This window comes from Gigantopelta aegis, chromosome 3 (assembly GCF_016097555.1).
Source record: "Gigantopelta aegis isolate Gae_Host chromosome 3, Gae_host_genome, whole genome shotgun sequence".
NCBI lineage: Eukaryota > Metazoa > Mollusca > Gastropoda > Neomphalida > Peltospiridae > Gigantopelta > Gigantopelta aegis.
The window spans coordinates 10,105,309-10,129,854 of record NC_054701.1 but is presented as its reverse complement, the minus strand read 5'-3'; the positions used below and the strand labels follow the sequence as shown (position 1 = coordinate 10,129,854).

General features: G+C 36.7%; 1 protein-coding gene across 1 annotated transcript; it reads left to right on the top strand.

Moving 5' to 3' along the window:
- On the top strand, positions 1-22,373 carry LOC121367497. Its single transcript, XM_041491699.1, has 12 exons — positions 1-26; positions 2,928-2,973; positions 3,454-3,522; positions 5,559-5,576; positions 6,546-6,722; positions 7,318-7,420; positions 9,686-9,779; positions 11,859-11,930; positions 12,670-12,741; positions 13,575-13,655; positions 21,295-21,366; positions 21,963-22,373. Exons 3-12 carry the CDS (start codon positions 3,471-3,473, stop codon positions 22,050-22,052), a joined length of 831 nt encoding a protein of 276 aa, XP_041347633.1. The 5' UTR covers positions 1-26; positions 2,928-2,973; positions 3,454-3,470; the 3' UTR covers positions 22,053-22,373.
- The last annotated feature ends 2,173 nt before the right edge of the window (positions 22,374-24,546 follow it).

The window sequence follows — 24,546 nt, the reverse complement described above, 5'->3', positions numbered from 1 at the left end:
AATGGCCACACTTTAACTTTAAGCAAGTATTGCTCTGTTTTTGTTTTGTTTTTGTTTTTTTAATTTAAGTTTTAAATACTCTTTAAAATTTAGACTGAAAGAAGTAATCGATTAGTGAAATTTACAGCTAATAATACTAAATTAACTAATGTATGTTCTGTAGAATTGTTTTATAAATGGAACAAGTAGCCTATAGCCCGACCGACAAGCTTGCAGGTTAACCCGTTGTTGTAACTTGTGTATAAAAGCAATAACTCCCATAGTGAAGAATACTGTCTGCCTTGCGAATAACGAAATATAGTATTTTGTAAATCTAACTCAAATAGGTTAAGTTGATGTTTGATGTGTTTGTAGCCTAGGCCTATGCAGAGAACCTGGGGGTTTTGTAACCTCTCCCGAAAACCGTACTATGCAGTTATCGAAACGATTCTCATGATTTTAGCCTAACTAAATTAAGTTTTGTTTTGCAATTACAAGTCATATTTTTCACGGAAGGCCAAATTAAGGCTTTTTAATTGCTACGTACTTACATCTATAGTGCGAACTCCCACAGGGAAGGGGCGGGACGTAGCCCAGTGATAAAGCGCCCGCTCGATGCGCGGTCTGTGTGGGATCGATCCCCGTCGGTGGGCCCATTGGGCTATTTCTCGTTCCAGCCAATGTATCACGACTAGTATATCAAAGGCCGTGGTATGTACTACCCAGTCTGTGGGATGGTGCATATAAAAGATCCCTTGCTGCTAATCGAATATTTATTTATTTGTTATTTATTTCTGAATCGAATGATTTCTAAATTGCATACAAAAATAGTATTTTTATCTTATTTCCAAAACACTTTTACGTTTCTTCTTACGTCTAACCAAACTGAAGTTATTTACAACCATTTTTAATTTTTTTTACAGAATGATGGGACAGACTTTTAACTATTTTGGTTATGGACTAGTTAGTATAGTCTTGCTATAAGAGATAACTCTTGATTATTTTCTTGTTGGTAGCAGACCACAGTTATTTGTAAATCTTCAGCTGAGATTTATGCATACCAGCTCTTGGCATCCTAAATGCCCACCTATGGTTTAAAAATTAAAAAAACAAAACAAAAAAACCCAGGTATTTTTAGTCTCAAGGAAATTACAAAAAGGTCATAATTATAAAGATGACTTATTTTAAATATTTTAGTTAAATGTTTCTGTTGCTTTCATCATAAAGAGTCAGTGGTTCGAATCTCTTCAGTGAAGGTTGATTTTTTTTCTATTACATTCATGCCCATACAAACCACTCTCAAGCGGGAGTTGGCGGATATCTCACATATATTTATGGAAACTTTGCTCATCAAACCTTACAAAAGCCCTCATTTGAATAAAGGTTTAGCTATTAAATTTTTCACAAAGGCGCTAACTATATACTGCTACCTTAAGGTTGCCATGGTAACCACCATGTTTTCTGATGTGCTGTTTTTAGAAACTTTATTCCTCTGGGAATAAATGGGCACCAACCATTTCCCCATGAAATAATACATTTTTGCCCAGTGGGTTCAGCAAATGACACAGGTAAAGCTAACAATGGCAGTGGAACTCACTACAGATGTAAAGGTGGTACTGTACCTTTAAGAGGTTCCTCCCAGTAATCATATACATGGGAAGTGGTACATTGTGTCCTGTTTTACTGTTAACAGTCTGTAGGTGTTGTTGGATTATACAAAAAGGATTAAAGCATATTCAGAAAAAATGTCTAAACACCTTAAAGTAGCAGACCACAGTTATTTGTGAATCTTCAGCTGACATTTATGCATTCCAGCCCGTGGCATCCTAAATGCCCACCTAGGCTATGGTTTATAAATAAAGAAAGATACAGGTATTTTTAGTGTCAAGGGAATTACAAAAAGGGTCATAATTTTAGTTAAATGTTTGTGTTATTTTCATCATGTGTCCAAACTGCATGATTTTGGGTGCATATTTAACAATTTTTACATCCATACCAACCACACCAAAGCGGAAGTTGGCGGATATCACACATATATATTTATGGAAACTTTGCTCATCAAACCTTACAAAACCCCTCATTTGAATAAAAGTTTAGCAATTAAATGTTTCCACAAAATCAAAATTACCCAAAATTACCACGCCTAACTTTTGTCACAAGGAAAACCCGGCGTATGAATACCAAGCCTCATTACAACTAAACTTTTTGAGGATGGGACGGACATATTATTTATCCTATAATTTACCCATGATATCCATGTCATAAACATATGTAATAATTTAGTGTATTAATCCGGTTAATAATGGTATGCAAATTTGCAAGGTCTCTAGCCGAGTCTAGGTAAATGTGTTGCTGCGGATGAGTCATTTGCTTACAAGCCAACAAGACCTGGGCCTGTATTTTCGAACCTATCATAGCGCTACGAAATCGTAAAAACCATCGTACAGTGTGACGTCACTACTGCACACGCCATAGTGACGTCATAGCTTACGATGAGTTTACGATTTCGTAGGCCAAGATTGCTTCGAAAATATGGGCCCTGTATACCAGAGCGTAACTTTTTCAAAGATTTAGTTAAAATGCGTGACGTGAAACTAATTTGTGCAAATCGTGATAATCCATTTTACCTATGGCGGCGATTTTAGTACTGTGATTTACTAAAAAATATAATTAAAATGTTATTTTAGAAGTGTTTAATATGTAAAATATCAACCTCGTCTAGTTAATCGGTATTTGTCGAGGCTCTGACGAGATTTTACATATTAAAAAACGCTCGTGACGAATCCTCTATATAACACGAATTTTCTATTAAAAAAATTTAATAATAATAATAATAATAAAAAACATTAATATATATATATATATATATATATATATATATATATAAACATAGCAAATTTAACTAAATAACAATCATGATACTAACGTGTTTTCTATTTCTGTTTTAGCCTTTAACATCCCCAGTGTGCCGGTCACATCCGGTCAAAGACTATGGTCAGTATACGTTTAGTAGTTTGGTACGACAACCACAACCACAGTCCATCTCAGACCGCATAACGACAGACCACATAAACAGGATGTCTTGCTACATTACCATTTTTTCCCATCCCTAGCAATACAAGACTGAAAGACTCCTGTTATATGGGATAGGATTTTAACACAAGCCAGTAGTGTTGCTGGGGTACAACCTCCAGTGTGGTTTGTTTGGGGGTGGAGGGTTCACAGCCTCCATAGTGTGTGTGTGTGTGTGTGGGGGGGGGGGGGTGTCTCGCAAGTCATGTTTTACCTTTATTTAAATAAGAGTAGAAAAAAACCCCACCCAAACCTCATGTACATGTTCGTCCTCGAGCCTCCCTCCTTTCCCGGTCCCTACAATAGTGGGTCAAAGTTTGAATAGTGCGAAGATATCAGGTTTTTAAATTTAAGTTATACAAATATATTAAATTCCAACAATGCTTTACCTTCTCCCTGTAGGTGTCTCGTGTGCCACAATGAACAGCTTGCCGTGGATTCTGTACATCCTGGGACTCCTCATAATCAATGGTGAGTAAATTACGATGTTGTAGATGGTGATAATGATGATGTTGTTGTTTATAACGATGCTGCTGATGATGACGCCATAGTACTAGAATAAAGAATTCATAACTGCATCCAAGAATGATTAAGAATAGTATCTCCTCTTCTCTTTCTTCTCATCTTTTTATCATCGATATCATCATTATTATGATTATTATTATTATTATTCGTCTGTTTTTGTTTGCTTTGTTTTTTTTTTACAATAAAGGACATCATTCACTTCCACATGGGTCCAAAATAAGTTTAGTTATGGTACCCAAAGTTTATATTTTTCCGATGTAGAATGTTCAAAGTTTGTAAGTCTAAAATTTTGATCAGCAAATATCAATGAGTTAAAAGGTACGACTTTTCATCTGCCAACAACGAGTGGTTATGGACACTGCACTGGTACTATAACATGACAAAATATATTTCTTTTACTGACAAAAACACAAACTAAACCATTGTTTATTTACTTCTTGTCACGGGGATTCTATAATACCCGTAACTGAATAAAACACGATTATCCAAATATCTCTCCTAACTGTATATCTATTAGATCTCTCTGTAACAGGCAGTTATACCCGCTGTGGCTCGTCTCTAGGTATGATCAGAGATACGATCTTATATAAAGTATATATTATTATAGCACGTTTAGTTCACTAGAAAACACAACAAAAACACAATACTCTTTGGAATCTGTATTAACCTACGCTGACAAATGTACTGCCGCAGTAGTTAATTAATAACAACAATAATAACAACCCAGAACTGATCACTTAATTAGTTAATCTCTAGGTGTCTAGTTTACACAATATGCTAATCACTTCACCGTGACACAACACCCACACGTGTGATAATTGAGAAACGCTTCTAGGGGAACTTAATTAATAAAGGAATTACAACACTATTCCTAACTGGTTAATTTTTAATTAACCCTTACTACTCGTTCAATAACTTGTGATAATTGAGAAACGCTGCCAGGAGAACTTAATTAATAAAGGAATTATAACACTATTCCTAACTGGTTAATTTTTAATTAACCCTTAACTACTCATTCAGTAACCTTGTAACACAGAATTAATACTGGTACCTATCACAATAAAGACAATAACCTACAGTTTACCTAGGTCTTCTAGGATGACCGGCTAAGCTTTATATTACCAAATACTCGTATAATGTTAGAACAAAAAGTCTACGATTTACTTCGTCAGATGACCGAAGACACTGTCTAAAGAATATTGGTATAATACAGTATTAAAATATTTAAAAGTCACATCAATCACATCAAGGTTATACAACAGAGCAGAAATAAAATATTTACCAAAGTCCAACCGGACTAACGTTCCCCCGGGATACCTTCCTATCATTCTGTCCTTTCTGCTTCCCCCAGATATCTCTAAATCCTAGCTATTTATTATAAAATCAGAAAATCGCCTGGGGGTACAAGGCGGTACCTCACGTATCATCTGAATTTCCACAGTGACCAAGACGGCATATCTTTCTCTTAGATCGCCAGACTGGCTGTCGCCAACCGCGAGCAATCCCCTGGCCATAAACAGCACTACCGGAGATATTACGTAACTACTAGCCACATGGCCTCCAACCATGCTCTGGGTGTGTATTAGGCGTACCGATCGAGGACCGTCGCGCAGAAGTATTACGTAACAAGTTGCCCACATGGCTAAGTGCAATTTGGAACTGCACACGGCCTTCTAAAACAATTAATATCGCCACAGGCGAAAACAAAATTAAGAGCATGTTCCGTCAGACTTCTTTTGATGTATTTCAGCAAATTGATGGTGTAATAATCTTTGTAAAACTGAAATATTTTATCCCGGCCATAACTATATTATTTTGTATGCCATACCAAGAAAATGTTTCATACTTCATTTCCATTTATATTAACAGTTCATGAAAGATTTAACTAAATTTCATTTAATAAGAGTATGCCTATTTTATTATTGGAAAATGTATCAATAATATTAACATTAACATTTTACTGTTACTCTTGTTTTTTCCAGTCCCTAGATCCAGGTCAAGTAAGTATTAATAAATTATTAATAATAATAATAATAATAATAATAATAATAATAATAATAATAATAATAATAATAATAATAATAATAATAATAATAATAATAATAATAATAATAATAATAATAATAATAATAATAATAATTATTATTATTATTATAATTATAATAATAGCGTCCACCTGCAATCGGCGGTCACCTGCCTTAAGCAGCCACTTTTCCCCCACCAAAACGATAATGTAAATGCACCTGTAATTATGACAGCCACGAGTCCCAAGATACTGGACTCGAGTACTCGAGGGTCAAACTCGACCCGGACTCGAGTACCCGACACTTACACTAGATGATGATGAGACTAAGGAATAAAACAAGATAGCATTATGCATCTTAATCCAAGCGCTGAACATAGATGCAAAATCATGCCATTGTATTGCATTCCACATGTTCAATTTGGTTTTTGTCCATGTCTCATAGCTCTATAATATAAGCGGCGGCAAGCATATGGCAAAATGACGTAACAAATATTATTAAATGAGTGCTCTTCCTTGCACGGGTAAGTACTCGAGTCTTGAGAATGGACTCGAGTCTTGAGTCTTGAGAACGGACTCGAGTCTTGAGAACGGACTCGAGTCTTGAGAACGGACTCGAGTCTTGCTAGACTCGGCCCGTGTCCGAGTACTCGAGTACTCGTGGAGACTACCTGTAATAAGCGGTCACCTGTCTAACGTGGCCAGGAAATCGCTAAAATATCTTTATTAAGCGTCCACAGTTCAGAGAACAAAAAAAAAATTATTATTTTATTTTATTATATATATTTAAAAAAATTATTATTATTATTTATTTAAAATACATTGAAATGAAAAAACAAAAGGATTGGCCCTTTTGTTGGGTTGGATCGAGTCTCCGGGAACACTTTTTATTTTATTTTGTTTATTATTATTATTTTAGACCCCTTCCCCCCTTTTCTGTTTGCAGTTGATGGCCGATGGACAGCTTGGGTAACAATAGATCAAGGTGTATGTGATGACGAGTGTAACGGAACGACCACCTGGAAGAGATACTGTACTAACCCCGCCCCCTCAGAGGAAGGAAAGAGGTGTTCTGGTCCTAATACGTTATACTTGGCTCTCGACTGCTCGTGGAATAAATGCAGTATGCATAAATTAGCAAAATTATTAGCAAACATTACTGGTTGTACTTTACCAAACAAACATTCTGGGAGTACTGCTAAAACAATACATGTCAACCTACCTGGCCCAACAAGGTTTGGTATCTACCAAATTCAAGGGCCATAACTCCACAAAAATGGGTAAATCGCCATGATCTGTAACAGTGCTCTATAAAGCTATACACAAAATTTCAGCATGGCATAAATGGCATAAATAAATTACTTACAACTATAATTAACTACCATGCATTTTCATGTATATTTACGGTTTCTGTCTTTTCTCTAGTACTCAGTAAATATTAATGTAACGACAGTCACTTACTTTCAGTCTTTTTTAATATCCTCTGTATATACAGAAAATTAATTTCACTGGCTTGTATCGATGAAATATTCACGATCACTTGCGAAGTGTCAAAACAAAATGTGCTTAATTCATTCCCAGGTGTATATTATTGGCCAGTATTATTTTGATCTTTTTATTCAGTGTTCATTATACACAGCATACATTATTATTTTTATTTTATTTTTAATTACTATTATTATTAATTTCTTCTTCTTCTTCTTCTTTTTTTTTTACAGCACTCAGAAAATATATGGGCATGGATGTAGGTCCTATACTAATAATAGTGATCATGCTGTTCATTGTTTTTGCTGGTTTTGCATTTAGTATCAATGCCACAAGGTAACATTGATTTAGCATATACAACTTTTCAGTAATATTTGTTAAACAATGAATTTGTAAACGAATACACAAAAGCGGCAAACGCAATCGGTCGGATGCATATATTCGTAAAAAATAGTTTAGTACAAATTTGATGTGAACAATTTCGTTTGCCTTTGCGTATGCGTATATACGTTTGCTTCGTCCGTATACGTTAGGCTCGTTAGCACATGCATGTAAACTCGATTTGTCTGTAATCCGTATTCAAATACGTATAGGTATACGTAATCCACAATGCATAGAGTGATCGGATACGAATACGCGTATGTAGGACGTATAAATGGAATCTAATGAATCCACATGTATAGAAAGTGATTGATTTGGATTACGAATTACGTATACGCATAAGCATGGGGATTATGGACAAATGGAATTTGCCCGTAAACTTGGGTATGGAACCAATTTTAACGCACACGTCAACGTCCACACAAGTATGGTATGACATATTTTTGCATTACTAGAGGACGTTTCAAATAAATACATCTTAAAAAACTTATAATCTTGTAAATGAAAGTCACAAGTTTTCGTACCAGGGCCCCGTTCCACGAAGCGATCTTAGCGCTAAGATTACCTTAAATGTATAAGATAGTTATGCACTAAAGGTGATTTTAGTGCTAAGATCGCTTCGTGGAACGGCGCCCTGTGTATTAAAAGGTTATCTCTTTTAGAATAGCAACGAAACCCACCAACGTTGTCTTAACTTCAGTCTTATAAGCGCTTCTTTTAAACATGTATGCTATCGACATATGCATCATATGTATTAACACCAAAAAAATCCATCTCCACTCTCATATCTAGCTTTAATTAATAATGTTTTGTAATTGTTTTCCACGAAGCCATTACTATTTCTGTATAATTAAATGGCAGCACCAGACTAACGTTAAAGGTATACAGACGTGGATTTACAGGGCCTCATTTCTCTAAACATGGATTATAACTGAAAATTACATTCATTTGGAATATCAAACCTCGCTATTGTATCACACAAAACATTTTAATTGAACCACGATTTAGGATATCCAATGACAACCTTTAACTCGTGGAGCAAGGCGTTGGGTTGCCTTTCCATTAGGCCAGGTCTAGTACGGTTATAACCATGCGGCTAGCCTGGCTATATAAATCAAATTAGTTGAATTTGCATTCACGTCTTACCACTAACTGTTATCTGCCGCTTAACCGCGTCATACAATAGTCCGGAAGCCAAATGCAGGCAATCGTCCGGTTTCTGTTCCATAGGAATGTCTTCTTTTTATGTTTATATGTCACTAGCCCAAGTACTCAGTCGGTAAGAGAATTAGACGGACATTTGGAGAGTTAAACGCTCGTTACCGTCAGAGACCAATCTGTATAAATTCTGCGCAATCTCTGTCTACCAAACGGTAGTCAAAGATTACTGCTTTAATACAACAACAATCTTATGTTTGACATTAAATAACTTTACATCGGTCATTTTCGAGTTTCTTCATAAACATTTTTTTCACATATTAATCACTAATACAAACATTACAGGAAGAAACCCGTTAGCAATTACGTATTTAACCGGGAATATTATCGAAAGGGGATGCTGTCTAGCTCTTTTACCTTCAGAGTACACGAAATTGATGAAACAAAGATCTGTGGCGTCAGATTTGGATACTGTGTGTAATTTAGACACATGCCTCGGCGAATGTAAAAGTTACCGTTTACGAAAAATCAGGACACTCTAAAGTAAAGTAAAGTTTGTTTTATTTAACGACGCCGCTAGAGCACATTGATTTTTTATCTTATCATCGGCTATTGGACGTCAAACATATGGTCATTCTGACACTGTTTTTAGAGGAAACCCGCTGTCGCCACATAGGCTACTCTTTTTACGACAGGCAGCAAGGGATCTTTTATTTGCGCTTCCCACAGGCAGGATAGCACAAACCATGGCCTTTGTTGAACCAGTTATGGATCACTGGTCGGTGCAAGTGGTTTACACCTACCCACTGAGCCTTGCGGAGAACTCACTCAGGGTTTGGAGTCGGTATCTCGATTAAAAATCCCATGCCTCGACTGGGATCCGAACCCAGTACCTACCAGCCTGTAGACCGATGGCCTGCCACTCTAGCCCTAGGCATAAAAAACAAAACATTAATCAAAATTGTGTGTTTCCGAGAACACGTCATGATATCAACAGAATACAACTAGAAATTACTCAAACTTGTATTCAGTGAACGTTAACTATTATGTTTTTGTTGACAGAACTAAGAAATCCACCAAAGCCGTCAGAAAACCAAAAGCCAACAAGGTCGCCATGCCTCAAGTAGTAACAGAAGGTTCCAATGGAGTCATACTGGTAACAACAGCGCTTTACAATCGTTCACTGACTACTGATGGTGCAAAATACACTAGCAGATGATTAAAACAATGCGTCTCACTTTTTAAAGTTGAATAGTGAAAAATGTATGAAGCACAGAAAATTGAAGCTTTTCACGGAACCAGTTTATTATGTTGTGTATTAACAGTAAAATGTTCATGTTGATACATTGCTAACCTTTAAAATACACCTAATGTATATACTTCAAATGATGGTCGGCTGATCCACCGTCTTCTTAATTATATAACACACATTAAAAATGTAAAAACTCATAAGCCATAGTGAATGTTAAAGGGACACACCCTAGTTACGGCTAGTTGTTAACCATTACGGCGTTGTTTTTCGCTATTAAACCCATTTTTTTCACAAATAAAATTGCACTTTACTTACCGTTTATTATTTAGAATATACATTTCCATTCACCTGAAGTGTTTTTTGGTAATCCTGGTAATCCTGGTGTTTGTAATACCACAAAATGCATTTTTCGTATTTCATAAAATGGCACGGGCCTCTGAGAAAAAACCGTTGAGCAGACAAGGTCTAATCTATTTTTAGAGGGGATATTTCCATTTCAATGGCACAGACGTTGGTATACTACGTGACCGTTATAATTTTGGTTCGGTTTGTTTTCTCGTGCACGGTTCGCGCAATCAACATCCGATTTGTTGTCGTTTGCTTGTTGTTCATTTGTGAGATTTTTCTCCACAGTTCGTTAACATTTTCAGTAACAATAAAGTTCAGACAAGTAAGTGTCTCAATACAAAACATTACAAACCCTTAAAACCAATAATGTTGCTAAGTCTTACGATATCTGGAGAGGGGATACAACCAGAACAGAACAGTTGGAACATGTCCAGGAGAGGTGAAAGGAACGCACCCCAAGTCTGTGAAATTTGTCGTGACGTAGGCATTGTTGTGCTTCGAGCGACATCTACCGGTGATATCAGAATACTAACTTTCAAAATTATTTCAAGCAATTGGGACATGGGGATTCCCATGGTATTTATCGATATAAAACCTGCTTTTTCACTCCATTTGACAAAAACGTGATCTAAGTGTGTTACAGGTTTGTAGATTAACCAAATTATAATTTATTTTCGCTGGATGGAACTAGGGTGTGCGGCTTTAACACGTTATTACCATGGGCTATAGTATGTTTAGCATAATAATGAATTTGAGAGGGTAGAAAATGAACGCTGTAATCTTAAGCCATACTAGTCCAGTGTTTAGGTAGTCAGCGTAGGACTGATGATAAATTATCCATTGCATGTTTAGGCCTAACTAGTCTGGATTGTGTCCGTTTAAAATGCATATATTGCTGAAATAAGTTAATGTATTAAAAATCGTTAACTTATTATGATTCAATATATGTTTTTATTATTTTATTATTTATTTATTTATATAACTTATTTTCATTGTTTTATGTTTCTGTTTATTCCACTTATTGCACTGACGTAGGAAGCGGGGGGGGGAGGCAAGGGGGCATGTGCCCCCCCCCCACTTTTCAGATATTTTGCTTTCTATTTGCTTTATAATAGTGTAAAAGTGTAAATATAAAAGTGTGCCCCCCCCCACCCACCCCCCACACACACACACTTTTTGGCACCTTCCTACGTCACTGTATTGTTTCCTGATTTATGGACTGTCGTAGTAATTCAGTTATGGGTGGGATTTAGCTCAGTCGGTTGAATGCTGGCTTGAGGTGCTTGCGTCGCAGGATCGAATCACTTCGGTGGAACCATTCAACTGATTGGGATTTTTATCGTTCCAACCAGTGCACCACAACGGCATCCAACAGCTGATGATTCATTAATCGATGTGCTCTAGTGGTGGTGTTAAATCAAACAAAACAAACAAATTTAATTATTTGTTTTACAAATTATGAATAATAAGCAGGACATGGTGGTTATGTAGATGATTGAGTAAAATATTTTAGGGACAAATCAAATGTATATATATTTTCAGATACTTTGTTAGGCCATTAAATAGGTATGTTATATTATGTGGTTGTTGTTGTTTGGTTTTTCTTAAATGATGTTTTAAATATTTTTTTCACAGATAGTACCAAGAAAGTCTTCAAGCCATCAAACCCAAAACGACAAACCTGATTTTTCAACTTCACCTGAAAAAGTCAGTATATTATATAGATTCCACCAAATCTTGTCCACACCTCGTCATTTATGAGGAGCTATCACTGTATTATTATTATTTAAATAACTTGCTTTCATTGTGTTTGTTTCGACTGACGCCACCTCGTCATCTATGAGAAGCTATCACTGTATTATTGTTATTTAAATAACTTGCTTTCATTGTGTTTGTTTCGACTGTCGCCACCTCGTCATCTATGAGGAGCTATCACTGTATTATTATTATTTAAATAACTTGCTTTCATTGTGTTTGTTTCGACTGACCCCACCTCGCCGAGGACGGTCACACGTTCTCGATACAGGAGCTTGGCCAATCATTTTGACAGTGCAGTTATTCGGGGGTTGCTCAAATTCGCCTTTATTAAAAACAGAGTATGGGCTAGAATTAATTTATTGTCAACAGAACTTTATCCCATGGTTGTGTGGGTCTTGTGTATTGTTATATGACAAAAATGAAGATTTTTTTCTGGTAAGTCATATGGCTCATCTAACGTTTATGTTTTAAGGCTATGACAAAAAATGTCAGAGCTAAACCAGGCTATATTGTTAGTATGTTTCAATAAAAATAACCACATAGTCAAACAAATGATAACACGCGGGGTCGGGTGCATCTACCATGTTGTGCCGGTCTACTGTTGGTAGGTTTAGATAATACTTTCTTGGGTCATTAAATGCGTCTGTCATATTATATGTGTGTAGGTTTGTTTTTTCTTTTTCCACAGATAATTCCAAAAATGTCTTCAAGCTATCAAATCCAAAACGACAAACCTGACTTTTCAACTTCACCTGAAAAAGTCAGTATATTATATATATTCCACCAAACCTTGTCCAGACCTCGTCATTTATGGGGAGCTGTCACTGTAGAATAGTGCAAGGACAATATGTTTAGCTGTCCTAGCATTTATGGTATATGGCATGTTAATTTCTTCAATGCCTATCCACGGTCTGTGCTAGGAGAGCAGTTATTCACTCCTCTCATTTATTTTTATTTATTTATTTATTTATTTATTATAATTATTATTATTATTATTTTATTTTTTTTAAACTTAATTTCATTGTGGTTTTTTCTGTTTACCCCACATCGCCGAGGACGGCCACACGTTCTTGATACAGGAACTTGGCCAATCATTTTGTCAATGCAGTTATTCGGGGGTTGCTCAAATTCGCTTTTATTAAAAAACATCTCTGATATATGGACCTTCACAAAAATTTATTATTTTGTGTGGGTGTGGGTAATTTTTGGCATGCTCCCATTAGAGAACTGTTCAAGCACGCATGTCTTGGGTACAATCTCGGACTTCGCCAGAGAGTTCTGTCCATAACAGGGAGGGGGGGGGGGGGGGGGGGGGGGGGTGATTTCGAGTTATGGCTTAAAGTTTCCGTTTAGTATTGGCTAATTGATAGATAACATTAATTATTTTTACAAAGTTACTTAGTATCAATAATAAGTGGGACATTGTTGTTATGTAGATGGTTGAGATAATTTAAGGGACAAATCAAATGTATATAGTTCCAGATAATACTTTATTAGACCATTAAATAGTTTGGGCCAATAAGTAGGTCAGTGTTCTGAAATATTATATGTTTGTTTGTTTTTGTTGTTGTTTTTCTGTGTTTTTTTTCACAGATGGTGCCAAGAAGGCATTCCATGGCTTCAAGCAATCACATCCAAAAAGACATTTCTGGGTTTTTAACTACAGCAAAACGTGTCAGTATATTATACCGGCCATTCTCCCTATTTTGGGACATGTAAATATTCATGTCTCTTGCTGAAATATTCTTTATCCGGGTTTCATCCGTTACGTGACAGTTATCAGGGCCGTACCCTAACCAAAATCCATGGGGGGGGGGGGGGGGCACTAAATTTTATAAATAATTTTTAACATACTATAAAGATTAAACATTTCTATGCTATTACTGGAGATATATATATAAAAAAAAAAAAAAAGGACAAGATTCTCGGGGGGGGGGGCAGCTGCCCCCCCCCCCCCCCCCCCCCCCCCCCCCCCCCCCCCGGAGGGTACGGCCCTGGTTATAATGTTAAAGAGTTTGCCATGTCGAACATTGACATATGTAGTTTTGTTTATTATATGCATAGCGATGAAATATATAGATCTACAGAAACCATAAAAGTGATATTCGGTGAAAAGTAATATTTTCACTGTATTTTAGCTACAGTGAAAATATAGAAATCGTATTGACCTTTTTGTAAACGTTATTATTTCCCTTTGTGTCGTGTCTTCGTATTTAAAGGAAACATGACACGAGACCATATTATAGCTCATTTAAAAAGCATAATGATATAATGATATAAAAATAATATACAAATAACTTTATAACAATAAAATACGTGTAGTTAACTTAAAATGAAGAAATTACGCTAATCAGTATCAAAGTACGATTTATGCATATTTATTCGTGAGCGTTCGGAAAAAAAGGGAAGTGACGTCAGAGCCGATGTACTCTTCCATTGTTGTTAACTGTTTATATATATGGAGTAAGGTGATTTTCAGTCCAACAGTGCCGTACTGCGCGGCCTTTGGGTGTAAAAATAAACAGTTTAAACGATCGGGATTGTCTTTTTATGGTTTTCCAAAGGATTGTATCCGAAGAAAGACGCGTGTATTTTATCGCAAAAGAAAAGATTGAACACCAACACCGCATAGTATTTTGGTGTCAGCCTATTTACAGCCCGGAACCCGAACGTTACCCGGAGACAAAAACAGTACTCGGTTGCGAATGCCGAGGTGTACATTGTACATATTTGGCACAAAGATACACCTCAGCATGATGTATTTATATATGTTAAAACAAAAATGTAGAAATTTTTATTTATTTATTTTTTTGGAAAAAAAAAAAAAATTTCATGTTAGGGTTGTAGGCCTACATAACAAAATCTGTATTCACCGTCCGAAGGAGGAAACGTCAATAAGTAATTAAATATGGCATATACAAGCATGGGATTTGGCATGAGGATACATCTCAGTACGATGTATTTAAATGTGATTTCTGATTGGCAGGTGTATGTTGCAGGGTATCGACCAGGTAAGTGATTACCACTGTCTAGACATACGTACAAAATACTTGCCAGTTTTTTAAGATCACAGGGTATTGTGGCGTAACCTGTCGCGACTATAGTACAATGTTAATGGACATTATCAGCCTCCTTGCTTCATTACTGTAAATAATGCTGTAAAACCCTTGATTAAGTAGACTTTCCCATCTAAAATTACAAAACTGACCAATTACCTAGTACCAAAGAAAAGAAAATTATCACTTGGGTATCGTGAGTGGTCGTATGCTACTTTTTTATGAGAGAAAAATACTATAACCCCATTTCGTTCTATTGATGCAAATAGAAATATATTTAGTTTAAAAGTTGATTATACTCTCAAGTCATTTATGTTGTTTTACAAGTCAGGTTAATGAAAGTGAAGCGCCTTGTCGTAAATTAGAGCGTTTGTTTACACTGTGCATACAGATTTCATTATGTACAGCCCGAACATAAAAAATGCGATATTTTCTAAAAAAAAAAAAAAAAAAATGTTTGTCCTACATTTATATTTTTTTACATATTTAAATACATCATATCGAGGTGTATCTTTATGCTAAATATGAACAGTATACACCTCGGCATTAGCATCCGAGTTTTGGTTTTGTCTCCGGGTTACTTTCGGGCTCCCTGCTGTAAATTGGTCGACCGGTCTGGTCTGGCACCATCGGTTTCTCCACCCTCCGACTCGCTATCCGTTTTTTCTTCAGTATCACTGTTGTAAGTAAATGTGTGTCTTTCTTCATTTACTAACAGCTCATATTGATACGGCAAACCGTTTTGCGAACGAACACTCATTGTTTTGTTAAGCTGTGCAAGTCTTAGATTCTTTATGAGTGGTACGGACTAATGCTTTTAAGTGTAAGGCTTCAGTTCAAGCGACGCGTCTCTGACGTCACGGACCTCGTGATTGCCCTGCTCATTAAAGATCGGCAATTTCCGCTAAGAGCTCGTATCTGGGGTTTTGTTATGGAGATATTTTAAGTAATTTAATTATTTTTTTTAATTTTTTATAGGTGATTCAATTTATAATTAATTGTACATGGTTGGTGCCAAATATAGGTTACGTGACATGTTTCCTTTAAGTTTGATAATTACCAATGCATCTGATCGTATTTGCAAAAAAAAAGAAAAAGTAATTTAAACAACTGTACCTATAAAAAAGTTAAATTACGATAAAATATCTAAAACGAATTGAATACTAAGCTAAATAATGATGACACAAATTGAATGTAAGTTAAAATTTAACGGCGTTCGATTCGTTTTGTTTTTGTGGGGGGTTGGGGAGGATCATTTTGTCAGGTTTGTTTGCACAGTAGTATTATTAAATAAATGCTAATAATTAAATAAAGATAATTTTTTATTAAAATTTCTTTTAAAAAGTCTATGGTCAAGTAAATTTTCTGGAAAAGTTCCATCGGAAGAAATATATCATAGCGTTACGTGTTTTCATAGGATAAGTGAAAGATATACCAAAAAGCGAAAGATATTGTCAAAAATTAGGAATGATGTATATAATAAATAGACCATTTCATTTGGCTTGGGCAAATAAATACTTTTTCTACATTAGATAAATATACCTTGTCATTTCTATGGCCATTTTGGTCACTGAAACAAAACACGAATCTGGTGGAATTTTTTTGTCTTCGATCACTTTGTATGTCCGGAACTTTAATTTATTCAAAATGGTGGCCAAATTTGATCTCATTTCGTGTATTTGATCGTTTTTAGATCCTACACCTCATGTAATATATCTATATATAGGTTTTCTAGGACATAGAACACGAACATGACACTTTCAAATAACATAGACTTCATATAGAGGGCTTTCCTGCCTTTTTGCACTAAAAATATCTCTTTTTGTACAGGATATCACGGAATTTCACTATTTTGTTAGCAGCTTGAGTGAACAATTTGCTATGTCTGCACACACGGTGTGGACAAAACAGAAAACTTGTTCGTCGAGTCCTATCAACAGGCTTACGAATATCGACCAAAACGAAAACTGTTTCACAGGTGCCTACGTTATAAGTAGAACGCTTTCTATATATTATATACCAGAAAAAAAGGCTTCAAGTAACTAAAAAGACCGTGCATATGACATTGTAGGTAAAAAGATTACATTGATTGGATACGTATACAGTTTTACCCCCAAGACAGAAAGATCAGTAAAAAAAGAACAAATTCTGGTTCACGGAAACATTTCAGAATATGGGAACAAATTATGGGAGAAACTCCAAGATCTTCCTCTGAGAAATGTTACGGGCCAGTTACGGCCCAGTTGTAAAGCGTTCGCTTTGCGCGGTCGGTCTAGGATCGATCCCCGTCGGTGGACCCATTGGGCTATTTCTCGTTCCAGCCAGTGCTCCACAACTGGTGTAACAAAGGCCGTGGTATGTACTATCCTGTCTGTGGGATGGTGCATATAAAAGATCCCTTGCTGCTAATGGAAAAGAGTAGCCCATGAAGTGGCGACAGCGGGTTTCCTCTCTCAATATCTGTGTAGTCCTTATCCATATGTCTGACGCCATATAACCGTAAATAAAATGTGTTGAGTGCGTCGTTAAATAAAACATTTCCTTCCTTCCTGTGGATAGTCCTCAGGGTCAGCGGATGTTATTTTTGTTTTCTCTACACTATCTGTGAAGATAAAACAGCATGGTTCATAGGATTGTATCATCCTTCTTCAAAAGCATGTTTTTGTATTAAATATGCGCCCAAACTTCTGGAAAAGATCCAGTAAAATACCGTATTTTTAGTGCATAAATACACAAAGAGCCTCTGTATGAAGTCTAAGCTACTTATGAGTATCATATTCGTGTTCTACAACCCCCCAAACCTATATATTGATATTTTATACGGATTATATACTCTAAAAATTTTTTAATTCATGGCAAATGACGAAATTTGACCACCATTTTGAATAAATTACAGTTCAGGATATAAAACATAGCCGTAGACCAAAATTTCCACCAGATTCTTGTTCAATGGCCCAAATGACCGTAGAAAATGCAAGATATAAAAAGTCGACCTCGATTTGCCCAAGCCTAATTTCATGGTGTTTTTATGAATACGACTTTTATGTCAACTCGTGATGTGTGAAAACCATATTTTCGCTCCTTGACATAATAATCGTATTCGACTAAATCCCCAATGAAATAGCCTCTATATATCTGTGACGTTCAGTAGGCCTACCGATCAACTGACCACGAAACTGCCGAAAATGCAGAGCCGGTTTATCTTAGTATCACATGTAGCACATGCTACGGACCCCTCGCTTCAGGGGGCCCCGCGGTGATGTATACATGTATTTTCCCCCAAGTAATTTTTACCCTCTCCCCGAGGGGGTTGCAAAATATATATCCTGGGAAGGGGCCCCCGCTGTTATTTGAGCTACAGGCCCCGCGGATCCTTAAACCGGCTCTGCGAAAATGGCATGTCTACAGCATATAGTACCAATATTATACAGCTAAATAAATATATATATTAACTCGGTTTTATTTCAATCACTGTATGTCTTTATAAGCGATGAACATGCTATAAACATCTACAATCCGAGAGGTGTTTTTGTGTTAAATTAGAAGCTGCATTACAGGCTGTTTATTACGTTATTCCCGTTATGTTGTCGACTTGGTACATCGATGCTATGTATTAGTAATTATTTTAGACATTTATAGAAAGAAAAATCATCATTATGTACCAGGGGCCCATTTCACTAAACATCGTACGTTTACGTCTGCTACTAGCAGTTATACCGGTCGTGCGTTTACACGTGTTTGGCGTCTATTTCACGCAGAAAATTACATCATTACGGAAGCTGAAGTATTTTAAAGACAAAAGAAAATGAAATATGTGTTCTTCTAACTATATTTGTTTAATTATAATAGTAATAAGAATTGTGATTTAGTCGTAGATTTACGTTACTTACAACACTAGGCTTACGATGTTTTGTGAAATTGGGTCCTGAGCAAGTTGTAAAACTAATTTCTCTGTGCATGTGTTGCTATCACTAATCGTAAACAAAAGACGGAAGCAATTCAATAGGGTTCTTTATTGAGGGCAGTCTTATCACAAAAACCCTGTAAAACAATAACAATCTTAGAACATATAAAACACGATGATACATACATCCGCATAAAAAGATACTAAAGTTGTATAAATATACTCTCAAGTTATACAAATTGAAATATACTCTCTGCAGTATTGTTATAATTTTTTTTAGAATACTCTTGATTAAATAGAGAAAAACACAATTAGATAAACTAATTGAATAAGCGCTACTTCAAGCATATAATTAAATATTTATTAATTTAACATTAATAAATAACCAATGGTGACATATTCTCAGTGTATAAAACAAAACGTTAATAAATAATCTAAACTAAGTTACATTGACAATATAATGAAAAATACACATTTACACAGTACACAGTTAGCACGAGCAGTGAATATACTGCACGGGCCATGACCTAAAGAACCAAACAATAGTCTACCTTTCGCTGTGGGCGTAAGGGCGACACAGAGATTGGAGGTCTTGATCAGTTAACTATAAAACAAATAAAGTTATGCTAAAACATGGATCACAAAGCATACGTAATATATACAAATACAGGCATTTTCTATTTCTTACCGACATGCTAAATGAATGCTATTAATTATTAAATCATTAAGCTACCACAAGGTTTATTATAATTATACTTTAATTATCACTCCTATATACATCTTGGATATAACTACATAATTATATAATTCGACTATTAAATAAGCCAGCATTACTTCTAAACTAAATAACGTTTATGTCTAATTCTTCAGACAGATTTATATTTAATACTAACTATAATTTATAAAACTACAATTACTTCTTAATGATATTTCACTGTTTGCATATTAGTATAAAGAAGTGCAAATAAGAAAAAATAAAGAATACTAACCTCAGGATTTCAAAGATGGCTTACTTATAGAGAAGGAAAAACATGTCTTCTTGCCAGGTGAGATTTAAAAAAAAGAGTCACCATTTGGCTTAGCCAAATTAACCAATAGCAGAGCCGTGGTCGGTGTCACAGGTCAGTGGTCAACAGTCAAATTAGCCAATAGCAGAGCCGTGGTCGGTGTCACAGGTCAGTGGTCAACAGTCAAATTAGCCAATAGCAGAGCCGTGGTCGGTGTCACAGGTCAATGGTCAACAGTCAAATTAGCCAATAGCAGAGCCGTGGTCGGTGTCACAGGTCAGTGGTCAACAGTCAAATTAGCCAATAGCAGAGCCGTGGTCGGTGTCACAGGTCAGTGGTCAGCAGTCAAATTAACCAATAGCAGAGCCGTGGTCGGTGTCACAGGTCAGTGGTCAACAGTCAAATACCATCCCAAGCTACATTTACTGATCCAAAGTATGAACTCAGTGCATGTGTGTTTGTGTACAGTGCATGTGTGTTCGTGTACAGTGCATGTGTGTTCGTGTACAGTGCATGTGTGTTTGTGTACAGTGCAGTGCCATAGCTTAAAATCACTAAAATACCACCTGGTTACACATGGATAAAAGGAAGGAAAAAAAGAAAGAAATGTTTTATTTAACGACGCACTCGACACATTTTCTTTACGGTTTTATGGCGTCAGACATATGTTTAAGGACCACACAGATTTTGAGAGGAAACCCGCTGTCGCCACTACAAGGGCTACTTTTTCTGATTAGCAGCAAGGGATCTTTTATTTGCACTTCCCACAGGCAGGATAGCACAAACCATGGCCTTTGTTTTCTCTACATTTATGGAAATTAACCCCCCCTCCAACCCCCCCTCCAACCCCCAACAAAACAACAAAAAAACACAACAAAACAATAATAATAATAAATAACAATAACAACAACAATAATAATAATAATAATAATAATAATAGTAATAATAATAATAACACAAAATAAATTATATAATAATAATAAATTAAACTAAACTAAACTACACGCACGCACGCGCGCGCGCACACACAAACACACACACCGAATACAACTGCCTGTTCAACTAATTATTTTAGTAGGGTGAATTGTTTTTGGTTTTTTCTTTCTTTTTTTTATAAAATAGCAATAATAACCGGAACATAGCGGTTAATTGTAGATTACTTTAAGGGGCAAATTAAATACCTGTATATATATATATATATATATATATATATATATATATATATATATATTCAGATAATACTTTGTTGGGCCATTAAATACGTATGTGGTTTATGGAGGGAACGGGGGGGGGGGGGTTGGGTTTTTTGGGTGGTTGTTGTTGATGTTTCTTTTTTTCCCCCACAGATAGTGCAAAAAAGGTCTTCAATCCATGAAATCCAAGACGACAACCCTGGCTTTTCAACTTCGTCAGAACGAGTCAGTATATTATATATATTCCATCGACAAACCCTAACCAACGTGTCAAGGGACGCGGAGAGAGGGGGAACTTTGAATGGAAGACCTAGCCCGCGTACTTTTTGTCTATTAAGCCGATTTTGATATTCGTTGAAATCAAACATTACTTACACTTTATTGTTTGGATTATCCATTTCCGAACATCCAAAATGTTTCTGGTCATTCTGGTGTTTGTAATATCACGAAACGGATTTGTCATACTTCTAAAAACGCACGTGCCTTTGAGAAATAACTGTTATGTAGACGGGCTGTGGTCTATTTTTAGAGGTGTTTCTCCATTTCAAAGTCACGGACGCATTGGTTTTCTCTAAGGTAACTTTAGCCAGATGTGTTACAGGTTAAAAAGTCCATTTTCAAGAGCTGAAACTACGGTCTGCGACTTAAAATATTTATTCATGGTAGCCGTCAGACTCACTACCTTGTCAAAACATCCATTTAAATTGTGCCTTATGGGTTAGAGTTACGATTTTGATTGTGTTAACCTTTTTGTTTTCAAATTGAGTACATTATAATAATGCCTTTAATGTATATGTGTTTTTTTGGGGTTTTTTTTACAGATAGTGCCAAGATCGTCTCCCAAAACGTTACGCCACGAAATCGGAAAAGACAATCTTGCCTTCAACAGTTCCCCAGAATTACGCCGATAGTATACACACGTGGACACGTGTAGCACCATTCCTGACAGTGGACACGTTTCAGGAGCGGGTCTTTAATGGGGGTGGGGGTAGGGTTAGGCAGGGCATGACGTGTAGTGAGGTGGCGTGGATGAACTAAACTCCTCAGCATATACACAAGTTAAATGGTTTACCTGACCAAAACGAGGGTTTTCTACTTAAATTCGGAAGCGATTTTGAAGAAGGGTGTATTTCAAGACCGACCTCTATTCATGGTTTTACGATATCCTGAAGTTAGGAACATGAAATATGTGTATTTTAGACTGACGAGCTACAATGAAGACATGAAATACACCACTTTGGAGTTGTTATTTTTATTTCTGTGTTTGTTTGTACGAAAGCAGACGTGTGTTATTTAGAGTCCATTTCAAAATACAAGACCCAGTTTTAAATACTTACCCATAAGTATCTGAAGGAGCCTCCAGCTGAAGATTATGCATCCTCGCTTTGAAAGGAATGAATGCATGTTTACCGACACCCCAGCAAGCCCTTTGAAAGGAATGAATGCATGTTTACCGACACCCCAGCAAGCCCTTTGAAAGGAGAATTAGTATATTGCTGACCGCCACCCTCACCCCCAGTTGTAAATTAGTATAATGCTGCACTCGACCAGTTGTAACCGGCCTCGGTGGCGGCGTGGCAGGCCATCGGTCTACAGGCTGGTAGGTACTGGGTTCGGATCCCAGTCGAGGCATGGGATTTTTAATCCAGATACCGACTCCAAACCCTGAGTGAGTGCTCCGCAAGGCTCAATGGGTAGGTGTAAACCACATGCACCGACCAGTGATCCATAACTGGTTCAACAAAGGCCATGGTTTGTGCTATCCTGCCTGTGGGAAGCGCAAATAAAAGATCCCTTGCTGCCAATCGGAAGAGTAGCCCATGTAGTGGCGACAGCGGGTTTCCTCTCAAAATCTGTGTGGTCCTTAACCACATGTCTGACGCCATATAACCGTAAATAAAATGTGTTGAGTGCGTCGTTAAATAAAACACTTCTTTCTTTCTTTCGACCAGTTGCTAGCACCTTCCGACGACGACGTTCACAGACGAAACTTGTTGCAGCCATATAGGCCATTCTCTTTGAAAAGCACAGTCATTCTTACACAGGGTTTACATACCACCACCTTTCATATGCCAGTCGTGAAGCAGCAGCAAAATACCCCAACAAAATCTCACAAGTTGTCTACTTGGGCATGTAGACATTCGGCAGACGCTCCCATTCTGAGTCCATTGTTTAAAATTACAATCTGACCTCGCCATATTTGACATCGGTTACTAATGCAAAATACAAACACCCTCAGGTTCATTAAAATTGTCGCTTTTGAACGGTTATTATTATTATATATATATATTTATTATTATTATTAAAATTTCAACGGTAGCTATAATAGAGCCATCTATACCAGAAATAATGCCGCGCCGCCTCAAGGAATAATATTGTGACGCACCATGAAATTTTAGGTCCAAATTAAGGTATTTAGTGAAAATCGAAGTCATTAATAAAAAAAATTAAGTTGTCTTGACTATATAGAAAATGTGATGGAAAGCATTTAGGATACCAAGGCAAATGAAGGGGCACCAAGGCAGACGAGGAGGACACACGTGTATTTTAGTCTGTTTCTGTCCACATCTGTCGCCCCCCCCCCCCCCCCCTCTCTCTCTCTCTCTCTCTCTCTCTCTCTCTCTCTCTCTCTCTCTCTCTAACATACACAACGATTATGAGTGCATATTCAATACCGTATCTCTGCTCAAGTCTGGTTCCAAGAGAGCTCGTCTTGCCCGCTATATTTGGTTCCAACACCGTTTGTAGACCAAAGACTAAGACCAAATTGTTTAACGTGCATATTCAGAGCAAGCTGTTGTAGCGCACGCCTATCCTGGGCACAGGTGCTGGCCTCGACCGGCTCCTCCGTCCAGGAAAGGAAAAAGGGGGTGGGGGTGGGAGGAGGAGGGCAGGTGCAAGGGAGTACCAGCAGTCCGACCGGAGCCGGTGATAGGCGGAGGGTGGTATGGTGCTATGTAATTTGGAATATTCCGTAGAATTAAGCCAAAAGGGAAATGGGTGCGCATTTTGATGAGGGAAATTTAGATTTTAGTAGGCCGAGAGTAGCTCATCGTTTGTAGGAGGATTGCGACTTTTATAGCGCGCACCAGTACTTGTGCCTAAAATCTTTCTAAAGCTTCCATAAAAATTATGAGGCAAGTCTGAAGGTCCACGGCAATAATATTCCGATTAAATACAGTAGGTGCTGGCGGATTTCTTCCTGTAATGTGTACATTAGTAGTAAATTTGTCAAATGTTTGTTATCGGTGAACTCGAAAATAATCGATGAAAAGGTATTTAACGTCAAAGAGTGGGAATTTTTTACTACTGTTTGGTCAAGCGTCATAACTGTCCAAATGTCCGTCTTGCTCTCTTACCATCAGAGTACTCTGGCTAGTCTAGACTGATTTAATATTTCGCTTA

Bases quoted from the DNA above. Each gene is read 5' to 3' on its own strand.
- LOC121367497 (XM_041491699.1), top strand. From the start codon at position 3,471: ATGAACAGCTTGCCGTGGATTCTGTACATCCTGGGACTCCTCATAATC. The intron at 7,421-9,685 runs GTAACATTGATT...TTTTGTTGACAG, and splicing joins TTTAGTATCAATGCCACAAG to AACTAAGAAATCCACCAAAG. The intron at 13,656-21,294 runs GTCAGTATATTA...TTTCCCCCACAG, and splicing joins TTTTAACTACAGCAAAACGT to ATAGTGCAAAAAAGGTCTTC.